Source organism: Vicia villosa, unplaced genomic scaffold, assembly GCF_029867415.1.
Source record: "Vicia villosa cultivar HV-30 ecotype Madison, WI unplaced genomic scaffold, Vvil1.0 ctg.000573F_1_1, whole genome shotgun sequence".
NCBI classification, from domain to species: Eukaryota; Viridiplantae; Streptophyta; class Magnoliopsida; order Fabales; family Fabaceae; genus Vicia; species Vicia villosa.
This window is the reverse complement of record NW_026705262.1, coordinates 312,705-327,809: the sequence shown is the minus strand read 5'-3', so window position 1 is coordinate 327,809 and position 15,105 is coordinate 312,705. Positions and strand designations below refer to the sequence as shown.

General features: G+C 30.3%; 1 protein-coding gene across 1 annotated transcript in view; it reads right to left on the bottom strand.

Annotated features, from left to right (window-relative positions):
* Positions 1 to 7,037, bottom strand: part of LOC131629498 (uncharacterized) — a 30,870-nt gene extending 23,833 nt beyond the window's left edge. Inside the window, exons 1-2 of the mRNA XM_058900279.1 lie at positions 7,022 to 7,037; positions 6,811 to 6,910 (exon numbers count right to left, since the gene is read on the bottom strand). Coding sequence (XP_058756262.1) covers positions 6,811 to 6,910; positions 7,022 to 7,037 — 116 coding nt within the window. The remainder of the gene's footprint in view (positions 1 to 6,810; positions 6,911 to 7,021) is intronic.
* Between the last annotated feature and the right edge of the window lie 8,068 nt (positions 7,038 to 15,105).

Here is a 15,105-nt window from a genome sequence, read left to right as displayed (position 1 = left end):
TTTCTTTGCCCTTTTCTCATGCATGTCAAGGCATTTAAGGTGTTGTTCATGTTCCTCTAGTTTACCAAAGAGAGTGGTAATGTCTAAGGTGTTTAGATCATTTGCTTCCTTTATTGCTGTAACCTTGGGTTTCCATTCCCTGTTCAAGCATCTTAAGATTTTGTTAGTAGCAACTGCATTGGAAACAGGTCTATCAAGAGAATTTAACCGATTTTTCAGGTGAACGAATCTCTTCTGCATGTTTTCGATGGATTCACCATCTTCCATGTGGAACAGTTCGAACTCTTGAGTTAACGTATTGATCCTAGCTAGTTTGACATCGTCCGTTCCCTCGTGGGCAACTTGCAATGTGTCCCACATAGCTTTAGCGGATCTACAATGGGAAACGCGATAGTATTCATCAACTCCTAGAGCTGAGATTAGAATGTTTCTCGCTTTCCAATCGTATGCATATCTCTTTTCATCTTCAGCATCCCAAGTATTTTCTGGTTTTGTAACAACTGCACCAGCTGCATTTGTCATGGTGATCTGAAAGGGACCATTGACAATAGTTGTCCAGATGTTCCTATCAATTGCATTGATGTGGACACACATACAATCCTTCCAATAGCCATAGTTTTCACCGTTGAAAACTGGAGCTCTATTGTGAGCCCCTTTAGGTCCGGAAGCCATCTTTCCAATAAGTGTTTCACGTAGCACAGAATAAACCAGAGCTCTTGATGCCACTTGTTAGACGCTGGCCTGAGGATCTAGAGGGGGTGAATAGATCTTCAGAGTTTTTCGGAATTATTTCGAACTAAAGCGAAAGCGGTTCTGAATCGACTTGCGTCTATTCCGGAGCGTTATTGCAAGGGTCGTATATGTGACAAAACCACAAGATAATTGAGATTAACGATGAAGTGATATGTTATCGATTCAATACGTTTCACAGCTGAAAATCAATTAACTTCTAAATTGACAAACTTTGGTTTGCAATGCAGTAATAATGGAATAAGCAAAAAGACAAACACTTGGTGATAATGTTCAAATTGATGATGATTCAAGATGTGGTGAATTGTGATGTTTATGCAGAACTTTAATTCACAATTTTAACACTTGAATCGTTAATCAATTTTGCAATTATGGCCAAATATGAACATAGCGTAAATGAAAAGATAAAAGCGACAAGAACACGATATTTGTTCAGGCAGTTCGTCGATCGTCCTCGCTACGACTACGTCTGCCCCCAATTCCAAATTGAAATTGGGAAATCTTCCATTAATGTTGAAAGCAGTTTATACAAAGAAGAAAACAAAGCGATAAACAATAAACCGAATTTGTCGATCCTTTGAATCTTCTTCCCCCTTAATCTTGAGCCAGATCAAGGTGATCCAAGAGCTTCACTTGATCCCTTTTCTGCAGTGTCTTGAATTGCCTTGAACCCTTGTTCTTCAATCTTCACACTCAGATGGATCCTCGATGAAACCTCTTGATAAAAACCCCCAAGAAACACCTATCTTGGAGGACAAACCCTCAGATTTTATTCACCAAAAACCCCACAAATCTTCACCCACTAGGAATCTTCAATTCCGTTCCATGGACGTTATCGAACTCGATCACTAACCCTCAACGCAAGAATGATTATGTGTAATTGTGTTGGAGATGATGAAGAACGAAGATGAGAAGACTTTGTGTATCTTTCAGTCGTTGGTGTTCTGTGCAATAATTGAACCTTGGACAATATATATTTGCTGGTATGTTGGAGCAGAGTGAACACATGATTTGGGAAGTTTTTAGCAGATAGGTCGACCTACCTTGGTGCTTAGGTCGACCTAACAGAGGTAAAAATGAGTCAAAATGAATTTGTTGCCAGTTGGGTTGACCCATTTGTAGGTTAGGTCGACCTAGAATCAGTTAATTTAGCTTTTTGAAGATTTCTTCAGATTAGGTCGACCTGTGGATGTGAGTGGGTCGACCTAACAGTGATATGAGAAAAACTCTTCAGTTTAGGTCGACCTGGGAGTGTGGTTAGGTCGACCTACTTGTGGTATTTCTGAATCTTTCTTGTTTTCTTAGTTTTGAGTCGACCTAGATATATTGCAGGTCGACCTGATTTGTCTTGAATAGCCAACCTAGCATTTCCTTGAGTTCTTTTGCTTAAGCCTTGTTGTTTGTTTGCTTGTGGAGTTTGCCATGGATCAAAAACTTCTTTGTGAGTGTGACCTTGTATTTACAAAAAACTAACAAGATGAGGCAGTAGCTAAGACATGCCTACAAGTATCAATCATGTAACACTATTAAACAAAGGAATTAATCCTCAAGATACAAAACTAGCTAGTGCAAACACTAAAACAATGCTTCAAAAGAAGATGATTTGCATTACAAGCAAGGAGGCATAAGTACATGAAAGTAATGCATGATTCATATACACATGAAATCATACCTCAAGTATCAAACCTAACTTGGATCCTAAGCTTTAGGAGCTTCACCATTTCACTAAAGGAAACAAGGTAAAGAAAACACAAGTTTATAGCTTCTTTTGGTCATCATAATGAATAATCAAATGAATGACCATCAAGGAATCAAGAAGTGTGGCATTAAAGGCCTCATGACATTACAAGTCAGAAGTGAAACAAAAAGAAAATAGAAGGATTATTTGCCTTAAAGGCTCACCATACAAAACATCATCAAGCTAAAGTTGAAGAAGAAAGAAGATTTAGCTCTTTTAGGTCATCACAGTGATCTTACAATCAACTGTAAGTCAATGAATAAAAAAGCATAGCATTAATGGCTATATGAAAAACTAAATTCAGAATCAAACATAAAGGGTTCAATCAAAATTGGATCAAAGGTATTGAAATGACATGCAGAAGTCAAGTACCTAAACCATGATCACAAGGTGATGAAACGTAAGCAACAAAAGCAAACACAACATATACAAGTTAGAGAGCTTAAATGAATCAATCAAATTGATATTCATACCCTAACCATGTCATGAGAATGAAGTAAAGAAATGAGCTCAAGTCTCTAACAAGTCAGAAACAAATCCTTGCTCAACTTAAAAGTTCACATAAATATCAAAATCATTTCAAAGATTTTAAACAAAATAAATTTGTACAAAGCATACAAATCAGAAGTAAAATTCAACAAAAATATGAAATGTGATCTCAACATCATAAACAAGTCCAAACATATTTTTGTGGAATTTTAGATGGCAAAATACCCTTTTTCGTCCCTTAACTGTGTATACGTGGCGTTTGTCTTGTACATGTTTTGCACGCGAGGCTGGTTAAGTGGCATAGGTTGATACCAAGGTCCAGAAAATATTCAAAATTTTATTCTTACCAAGGTTCGAACTAAGAACACTTTAGTTAAGAAAAAGCTTACTATACCACTAGGCCAAGTTCAATTTTCTTGACTTAATTTCCTTCTGTAACTACTTATTTAAAGACTACAACCATTTTATATCGATCACCTTACAAAATCTTGACTACTATTATTATTATTATTATTATTATTATTATTATTATTATTATTATTATTACTATTATTACTATTATTAGAATTTTGGAATAATAATAAATGACTGCAATATTATTATTATTATTATTATTATTATTAGTATTATTACTTTTATTATTATTATTATTAATATCATTAGAATTGTGGAATAATAATAAATGGTTGTAGTATTATTAATATTATTATTAGTATTATTACTTTTTTTATTATTATTGTTATTATTAGTCTTATTATTTCTATTATTATTATTACTATTTTAATTATTAATTATTATTATTATTACTATTATTATTATTATTATTACTATTACTTAGACCCGTGCGAGGCACGGGTTAAATATTTTTTAAGTAAATAAAATATCTGAAAAACACTTATATTTTAAATTTCTTATTTATTATAAATTTATTGACCTGATATAAAATTTATAGTAAGAAAATATTTAAAAAATCATAATCATAATTATATTATATTAGAAATATTAATGCATTATATTTTAAACAGAAATTCAACTTTTAGAACATAAAAAAACGATATTAAATTAGTAAGATAGGATTTACACATGTTAAATTAAGTATTTTATTCTCTTAAAATATTTGATTGTTATAATTGGAATAAAATCTCTTATAATTTCGAAAAGTATGATTATTATTTTATTTTTTTTAAAGAAAAATAAAAGACCAAATTCAAAGCTATTATGATTTATTTATTAATCAATAATTAAAATTTATTAACAAAATTAAATTAAATAAATAAAATAAATAAAATAAAAACTATCCTACAAAAGGGAGAAGGAGGTCCCATACCTTCAAAAAAAATTAATTAATTTTATTTAATAAAAATAGTGAAAAACAAACTTAACCAAAAGAAAACAAAGAACCGTCCATGGTAAAAAAAAAACTTATTTTGACTGATTATTATTTAATTAATGAATATCCATAACTAAATAAAAATAAAACCTAAACAAATACAAAAAAGAAAAGAGAGCGTTTAATGAATTCAATTTTTAATTATGATCTTATTAAATTAAATTAAAAAACAAAGACCAAATCAAAAGTCTTATTTGTTATTTTATTAAATTCTAACCATTTTTTATTTTTATTTTAGTTTTCATCTTTTGTCTATAAGTATTATATTATCAAGCAGTAGGATTATTAGTATTATTGTTTTTTATTATTTACTATTGTCTCTACAAAAAATACACATTAATGAATATTTTTATTTTAGTTTTTATTTTTTGGTCTATAAGTATTATATTATCAAACAGTAGGATTATTAGTATTTTTGTTTGTTATTATTTACTATTGTCTCTACAAAAAAATACATTAATGGATAGTTGCTCAGCCTAAGTATTTGGTGTATGCAATAATGATATTACTTGTGTGTTTCTATAAATTTTTTTTTTAAATGAAGAGAGATTCTGTGAGTTACATTAAAAAAACAAAATACCATTAGACATACTTTATGAAGAGAGATTCTGTGAGTTACATTAAAAACAAACAAAATACTGTTAGACATACAAAATATGTGTGTTTCACCAATCATAATTATCTCATATTTTTTCATAAATTAATAAAATATATCGTACTTAACTATTTGAATCAATTATTATAGAAACAAAATGATATTATCATCTCCAAATTTAATTTCACCATTTCATTTATGATTATTTAATATTTATTTTATTCTCTATGGTAAGACTCCAATATCAAAAGTTAAAACAAAAATATGGAGACAGATTCGAGACAGATTCGCATCTTGGCATAGATATTTGTTCAAAGAGACGTAGATTATCACACATTCAAGAAAAATGGAAATAGAAATGAAATATTAGTCTTCTTGATGATAACTTATGAGTGTGGTAGGCGAACTTTTATTTTTAAAATGTAATAAAAATATAAATTAAAAACAAAATTATTTTATCAAATCTGGACAAATTAATGAGGTCTAGTCATCTCCCGTGAAATTTTTTCACAATTAAAAAAATTAAACAACAAAACTAATACACAACATAATTGTCAATATTCATCCAAAACAAATGCATTGCCTAATGAAATTTATGACGAGGAATAGAAAATATGGTATATGCGTCTTGCCAAAATTACATTAAATAAAATTTTAGCAAAAGGCTTCAATTCATAGTCTTGCATGACAGTAAATAAATATATTATTAAACATATTCATAGATGTAAGTTGATTATACGAATGATATCAAGTTGTTTAAATTCTACACTTTCATTTTAATAATACTCTAGAGATTTAATAATATTCTAGAGATTTAATAATATATATGTCCAAATAAATAAAATCACATTAAATTATTCTCATGAATTTAAAAAAGGCCACATTCACTGTAAATATTTTCCCTTCCTAAAATAAGATTAAACTTAATTGAAGTTGAGAAAAGCCTGAATAAGGCTTCCAACTAAAATTTTCACCATCTTAAAAGTGGTCTCAAAAAATTGACTTTTGCCAGTAAACTATGCTTACTAAGAAGTCACCCGTTTCTTCAGCTCTTTTTCATTTACCTGAAATTTTAATTATAGAAAAAAACTGATGATTGATTATTAGGCAATGCATTTACCTACTAAAAAAATATTTTGCCACATAACAAAAAAGAAAACAGATGATTGATTATTAGTTTACCTTCTCAATTGCATTGCGGGAGGGACTCCCACACAATAATTTGAGTCAGTATCTGAAAAAATAAACAAATTTTTAGAAGAAAATTACTTTTGAAACTCTTATAACTATGATGGATAATAAATTGATGTATCAAGGAAACACAATTGACAAAATATTAAAATAGCATAAGACAAAATAAGTGAACATGTGAAAGAACAGAGGTAATGATCAAAATTGAAGAACTTTAGGAGTGTAGTAGCTAAAAAGTATTTTGCAGGATAGTTCATCTTTCTCTTTGTGCCGTGATGATAACCAAGTTCAAACATTCAAATTTGGATTTATTATTGACAATATCATATGCATGCTTCTATCTTCTATGGAACAAAATTGTCCTCTATAAAATGAATTGAAAAACTGGAAGACAAAAAGAAACATTAACCCTATTCAATTCCCTATGTAATATGAGTTTCATCATAACCAAGAGTAAGAAACAACAACCCCGACTTTTCCATTCATTAGAGCATTCTTGCTGCTTCCTGAGAAGTAATCAATCCAAATTCTTTTGCCAATGCATCTTGCGATTCATAACAAAATTTTGATTCACAATTCAAATCTCAATTTGATAACCAAACATATAATGAAATCGATAACACAGTATGAAGAAACATCTAGAATATAATTTATTACCTCACCCTCTCCATTCCATCAGTATCCTCTAAATCCATAGCAATAGTACACGATTCAATTCCAGTACACTTAGCCATCCAAATACTTGGTCGTTTAAGATCTGCAATAACACGGACACGATATTCAAGAATAACAACAAAAAACATCTAGTATTTCAGGTTTCATCTCTCCCCTTCAAATGTTATTAGCTCAATCAATTCAAAAACCTAACCTCTAAAAGCGTCCATCTCTCTAAAAGTAGTGTTGAAAAATGATGCATCAAACTACTCTTCCCTGCTCAAGCAACAGAATCAAACCATAAATTCATATCACACAGCACAAACACAAAACCGTTACAAAATGGACGAATTGAAAGAAGTGTGAAATGGGAGAATAAATTCTTCTTATTTATATAACTTGGAAGTGTAACATCAACACAAATTGAAATAAATTACCTAGAAAATTGAAGAAATTGGGAGAAGAGAAATTAGAATTTAAGTTTGCATTGAGAAACCCATTTGAAAGAGGAACCGACAGAGTTGTTGTTTATGTTCACAGATGGAATTCTACTGTTTGTATTGAGAAGCAAAATTTGGAAGAGGAATCGGCATAATCGCTTATTTTTTAGAAACCAAAATTGGAGAAGAGCGGTCGTTTGAAATTTTTAGGCTAGGCATGTTTATGGAAGTTGTAGGTTAGGCGTTAGCAATAAAAGAGTACTGGATTAAAGAAATTAAAAACAATTAAACATTTAGAAATTATTAATTATTAAGGTTATAACTTCCAATAGATGCTTCATATTCTCAATGCTTCATATTTCCAATGGCTCAACCACTTTTTTTATTTCATGTGAAAATTTAAAACAAAATATTAATTATTATATTTAAAAAAATTATAAAATTATCTTTAAAAAAGTTTCCATAGTAACCCCATAAAAAATGAGAATCAATGTGAGCATGACACTTGTCAAAATTGCCCAAAAACTCATTTTACTTTATTATTATTATTATTATTATTATTATTATTATTATTATTATTATTATTATTATTATTATTATTATTATTATTATTATTAAACAGTGCTATATGTCACAAAACTTATACGCCGCGAATTTCACGAATGGTTTATTTGTCATGCCACTTGATAATACATATCCAGTGGAGCCTATGTTTATGACCTATCCACACTACTTTTGGACTCACCTAATTCATCATGGCATGAAGTATAGTAAATTAATTTTTTTCATAATTTAAATAATTTGAATTATACAATAGCCAAAAGTATGATATATATGAATAACATAATTTATATTTGTATTATCCCATAAGGAGAAACACAGTAACCAATCACATAGCTATTGGCAATTCAGTCGTGATAAAATCAAATCACGAATTTTTCTTTGCGACATTTAGCAATTTCCATTATTATTATTATTAATATTACTAGAATTTGGAATAATAATAAATCGCTGTCGTATTATTACTATTATTATTATTAGTATTATTATTAGTATTATTACAATTATTATTATTATTATTAGTATTATTACTATTATTATTTTTATTGTTATTTTTAGTATTATTATTGTTAATATTATTATTATTATTATTATAGTATTATTATTATTATTAATATTATTACTATTTCTATTATTATTATTATTACTATTATTATAAGTATTATTGTTAGTAGTAGTATTATTAGAATTGTGGAATAATAATAAATGGCTACATTATTATTATTATTATTATTATTATTATTATTATTATTATTATTATTAGGCTAAATTACAATTTTAGTCCCTCTGTTTTGGTATTTTCACGATTTTAGTCCCTCTGTTTTGGTATTTTCACGATTTTGGTCCCCTATTTTCTTTTTAAACAGTTTTAGTCCTCCATCCCAATTTTGTTCATAAACAGTGTATGATCCGTACATGAACAGTACATGACCGTACATGAACAATACATGAACAGTTGGTTCAAAATTGGGATGGGGACTAAAACTGTTTAAAATGAAAATAGGGGACCAAAATAGTAAAAATACCAAAACATGGAGACCAAAACTGTAATTTAGCCTTATTATTATTGTTATTATTATTATTATTATTATTATTATTATTATTATTATTATTATTATTATTATTATTGCTGAAGTAGTTAAATAAATAGCTGCAGAAGGAATGAAATTCAACAAAAATGAGCATGGCCTAGTGGTATTGCAAGTTTTTTTTTAACAAAGGTGTCCATAGTTCGAATCTTTGTGTGGTTAAATTTTTTGAATATTTTATGTTCCTTGGGAACAACGTATGCCACGTAACCAGCCACGCGTGCAAAACATGTACAAGTCAAACGCCACGTATACACTGTTTAACGTCCGTTTGCATCAAACAGACGGAAAGGACTAACGTGCCACCTTTTAAATAGATAAGAGGTCTATTTGAACTTTTTAAAAATTAAAGGACCAAAATGGACCCCAAGGTAAAGTTAAAGGAGGAAAAAGGGTATTTTGTCATTTTAGATCAAAGAAAGTGAGTGAATTATATTGAAACTTCAAAAAGAAGCCATAAAACCTCAAAAATCGATTAAATCACTTCACAATTTTTGAAAACCAAACAAAACCTAAAATAAATTTGGTGTAATACCATAAAAAATTCAAGCAAACTCAAAGGATTATGAAAATATTTTTTTGTGGATTTTTAGGGTTCCTAAAAAAGTCAGAATTAAAATTGTTTAAAATTATATACAAATTAAAAACAATTAAAAACACTTTGTTCCAAATTATTTATTTAAAATGGCAAAATCGTTTGAAAAATAAAATAAAAATCAGAATAATAAAACTAACACATTAAAGTTCACTCATGAATTTTTTAGAATTTTTTTATTGATAAAAATATTTTAAATAAATTTAGAAAGCCAAAGAAAATATTTGTGAAAACAAAAGAAATAAAATGAAATAAATACTCCCTCCGTCTCATAATAAATGTCCTATTTGAGCAATGCGCGGTTTTTAAGAAAATGATTGGATGTGTTGGTTTTAGTAAAAAAGTTAATGTCATTTACTAGAATACCTCTATTAATAATAGTTGAATAACGTGAAAGTTACTAAATAGGGATATAATAGTGGAAAAATAATAATGATTGATGCATTGGAATTGTAAATGGACAATTAATTTGAGACAAGGAAAAAATGTAAATGGGACACTTATTATGAGACGAGGGAGTAATAATCAATGGTCAAACTTTCCACAAGAATTTTAGGCTGGACCCACGCGAGCAACCTTAGCCAATAGGAAGCGCTGCCAATGATTGGCCATATAGGACAAAAAAGGAATAAGACAAACAATGGCCTTGTAATCCGTGTCCAGAACTTGCACAAATACATGCAAAAATCGTGGCAACACAATGAACATCCAGCCCCTTCAAATCCAAATATCTCTCTCATTTCTCTATGAAATTGAAAAGTGTAAACACTAAAGTTGTAGATCTTAGAAAGATATATAACTTTCCTACAAGAAATTTTTGAAATGGTTGAGTAATGAGAGAGAAATCTGGACGAGAAGTTGGCAAAAAAAAATCATATTTCACACATATTTTCCAAATCCAAAATCACAACATGAAGCAATTATCAATCAATTTGTCCTTGAGAGAGGAACTCAATAGCAATATATGAATACACAAGCATTTTCTAGATCAAACATGCAAGACTTTTGGAGTTTAAAGGAATGGGGAGGCATTCTTTTCGTTTTGGACAGATCATACATGCAGTTGTACATGGCCAAAATATGGTATAAGATAGTGGAGTGTAGAGATAGAAACAAGAAAGTTGCCATTCTTGGCAATTTTTGGTCATTTTGTACAAACTTGGTACAATTGCATGCATGGGTGTGAATAGAAGGTATTCTTATATCATACACGACCCAAATAGCTTATGGGCCTGATTAGAGCCAACAATAATGGCTACAATTGGAAAAATTGAGAAATTGCACAATCTTGACTTAGCAAAATTCATTGAAAAGCTGCCTTGGCCTAAAAGCCATAACTCGCTCAATATTTGAAATTTGCTCACATAATAGTACTTTTTGGAAAGGTCTTGAGATGATCTATAATTTTCATGTTTGAAGAAATTGCATTTGAATCCATTAAGAACCTCAAAACTGGCCTCGAAAATGCTGGAATTTGAAAAATGACCCATAATTCACCAAAGTGACCTATAATCCAATTCAAAATATCTTTCTAATTAGGCACTTTTGGTGAAAATGCTCACATTAACAAACTTGTAGATCTTCTTTCTAGCTTTCCATGGATATAAAGATTGCAAATTTTCATCAAGAAACGAGAAAGTTATGATGTTTCAATGTTTAGTATATAAAGGTGTTCTTCCATGACTTAGAAATATTTTCTAAGTTATCCAAGATACCTTCCTGAACAAGTTAGCTCCAAAATCCACATTTCTCATGGAAATCTTCAACCATAGGCTATATGATATTGGAACATAATCATTGACCTCTATTTTGACCAAAAGTCCACTTGGTCAAAGTTTGAATTTTGTTGACTTTTGACTTAAAATGACCAAATAATCAAGATCAAGCGATTGAACTTTAAATAATGCCAAACAAGGATTTATAATCCATATGAGAATGCCTTAGGACATATATAAGTCATTGAGAATCAAGTTGCTCAAGAAAAAAGTCAGGAAATGCCTTTGACCAAAAGTTGACTTTTTAGACAATTAGGTCAAAAAATTTACCAGCCATCCAATGCAATGCTTTGAGTAATCTTGTTATGAATCCAATGGTTATACTTGACACCTTGGGCTATTAATTGAACATAAGAACCAATTCTTGATGAAAGTTAAGTTCACAGCTTGAAAGGGGCCAAAACCCTAATTTGGGATCAATAGTTGAAAAGGTGATAACTAAAGATCAAACCCTAATTCTTCAAAGATTCTTGAGGAATTCCAATGAACCAAAGTAGCTTGAATCAAGATGTAGCTCATGATGATGAGGCCTTACACACTTGATTTTAAAGCACATTCCTTAAATGATGACCAACTATCTGCAAGAACACCTTGATCCCACACATAAGTACCAATGTAAATATAATGTATGAGAAACAATAAGCATATAATGGTTGAAAACCAAATGATAAAATTTTGGGGTACAATAGATAGTCATCAAGATAGATAAAAATATTTATTTCTCCAAGGCTCTTAACTTTATTGGGAACCAAAAGATCCATATAAAGCGATTCAATAACATGAGAAATGGTAAGATGTTGCACCATCTTGTGATACATATTGGTTTGCTTCTCAAAATAATATTCACGCATCTCCCTTCTTTAATACATTTTGAGATCAAGTATGTTGATAATATTCTTTTCAATAATAATCTTCCTCGTACTTCTCAAATTCGAATGACCAATCTTTCTATGCTACAACTTGGTTTCTTCATATTTAGAAATTAGATAGGATTGAAGTTGATTTCTAGCAAAGGATGACCACATGTAACAATGATTATTGGATCTAGCACTCTACATGAGTTGAGTTTGTTGTTTTTCCTGTTACATTGCATTCTTCTCTAAAAAACTGATTCTAAATTCCTAATTATAGAGTTGGATAATATTGACAATATTAACAGTAGGACCATCAACCAACAAAACATCATTAAGACACGAAAGGCCAGGATAGTCCAATTGGCCCTTGCCAATAATTTTTTCCTTTTGCATTATCACCAAAGGTAACATAGTTGTTTGAATAGGGATTGATATTCTTATGATAACTTCTTTCACAAATCATGTGTCTAGAATAAACTACTATCAAAATACCAGTCTTCTCTTAATGAAAATCGGAGAGAGGTGCTACCAATGGGACTTGATTCTTAGGATCGACATGCCAAAATTGTCGAGGATCAGGTTAAGACTTTATACTCCATCATAGACATGAGTGATTTTGATGAAGATTTCTCTCATACAATCTATAAAAGTAAGGGTTAATATGATCGTGTCGACCATATTGATGACACACCCGGTGAGGTTTGTTTATAAGAGGCTTGACTAGGGCAGTACTATGTTGGTAATAATATGCGGCAGGTTGTTGAGCCATTGTACAAGAAATTTTAATTTCCACTTCCTGAGTAGAATGAGCAAATGTAATATTTGGGTGGATGGACAGTCAGTATATTAATTTAATTCCTTTCATGTTCTTGCAGGCTTACCAATACTTAAAATATCACCTCCAGGATTCGATATACCCATAAATTTGGTCATTCCTCTAAGTTCATAATTGAGTCAGCTAGCTTCCTGCTTCAACTCTGCAATAGTAAGCATGGGTTTGATTTTGTCTTGAAAAATGTTTTAATTCTTTCTTTTTGCTTCTCATTCACACGAGATTTTTCAATCCACTTTAAATAGAGAGTTTTATATGATTCACCAAGAACATCATCATATAGCTCATCTTCATCACTTATATGCTTATTATCAATAAGTAACTTAGTATAATAAATCTCTTTGATACACATAGTAAATGACGACACACTACTTATTTGATCAAATTCACATTCTATATCAGACTCAACACCCAAAAAAGGTGGAATTGTACTTTTTTTCTTTGTTTTCTTAGAAAATCAGTACATTTAGCTTGAATATGGCCAAATCATTTGCAATCACGGCATTGAATTCCTTTGGATATGTTATGATAGATAGAGTTTTACCTTTCACCATTTCCATATCTACGCTGAAAGTAACTACTTCTTGGAGTTTGTTGTTGGTTATATTTGACATTGGGAGAAACATTGTTCCCAAGTCTTCTGTTAAGTTTTCTCCTAACCTTTGATTTTTTGTGCAAGCATAGTAATAGATTCAGCAATATTTTCATTAGTTACATGGATACCTAGTCTTCATGATCAATTGTATTATCTTTAAACGCCATTCTTTAATTTTTCTTCTCAATTTAGTCATTAATATCCATCTCAAAAGTAATTAATGACCCAAATAATTTAACAACTTCATTTTGAAAACATCTTTTCCTTGCTCAATGCCAGTAACCTTCATGTCCTCTTCGACAGAGATCTCAAAATATTTCTCACAAGCATCTTTTATGACATATTTTCACGAAGAGAAAAAGATTTATTGACAATGTCACAAGACGATCATCGAACTCAATCATATTTTCCCCATTAGGCATCTTCATGATTACAAATTTGGTAATGAGGAGTTGAAGCCTTGACATATGTTAGATGGATTTTTCGACGCATCAAAGGTGTTCAATAAGTTAAGAGAAGATTAAAATAATTAAAGAAGTTCAGCTAAATTTATCGATGTTATTTTGATGAGATATTAGTTAGATAGTTTTACAGAGTGGTTTAAGGGAACGTGTCAAAGATTCCATGTACGCATAAAGTTGGGGACTTAGTCAATTTTTCCCATTGATTTGAAGATATTTCTATTAAGGAATTTGAAATATGCAACAAGGCTGAGAAACTGTTTTTGGCCTTATTTGAACTCAAAGGACGCGTGGAAGTAAATTAAGGACGAAAAGCATGCAAGCGAAGACGTGCCAACATTTGGAGAAAGAGACGGTCATGTCAGTTATGTAGGTTTGGTGTGTTGCAATTACTACAAAGACTCATTATACTTAAAGTATCTGAGCGAAAGTGAGAAAAGAGTTCAAGTGAGTGCAATGTATGTGTTCAAACACCACAATTTATTTATGTAAAGTCTTTTACACTAAATTTATTCTTAGTATTCTTTACATTATGTTAAAATCTTTATGTTCTTTGCATTTACATTCTATTTTCACTTTTATCTTTACTTTATCCAAAGGACTTTGATCACATTGAAGTCTACATTTTGTTTACACAAAGGATCATACAAAAAACACCAGAAACTTTGTACACATATATCATAGGATCACCTAGTCGATCCTGCAAGTAACCCTTTTGGGAAGACTAGCGCTTGTTTTCCAAATTTCACGATAATAAATTGGCACACCCATTAGGACCTTTGTGTCAAAGTGTAAATTTTAGTTTTTATTAGTTTGCATATAAAGTTCTCTGTTCTTAAAATTTTAAAGATTACCCTAATAGAATGAAAAGAAATTATACCAGGATGGTAAATCCAAGAAATAACAACAATGGAAAACAATCAACTAATACCATAATGGAAGGTATAATCGCCGTGAGTTCGATTGAAGTGTTCATTTCCACATCCAGTATGGTGGCCATACAGTCAATGGTGCAAAGTGGACCAATATTGTTCCCAACAACAACTCAGAGTCATTCTGACTCCCAGACCAACAAAGGCTAGGGATTTTAGGCCCTA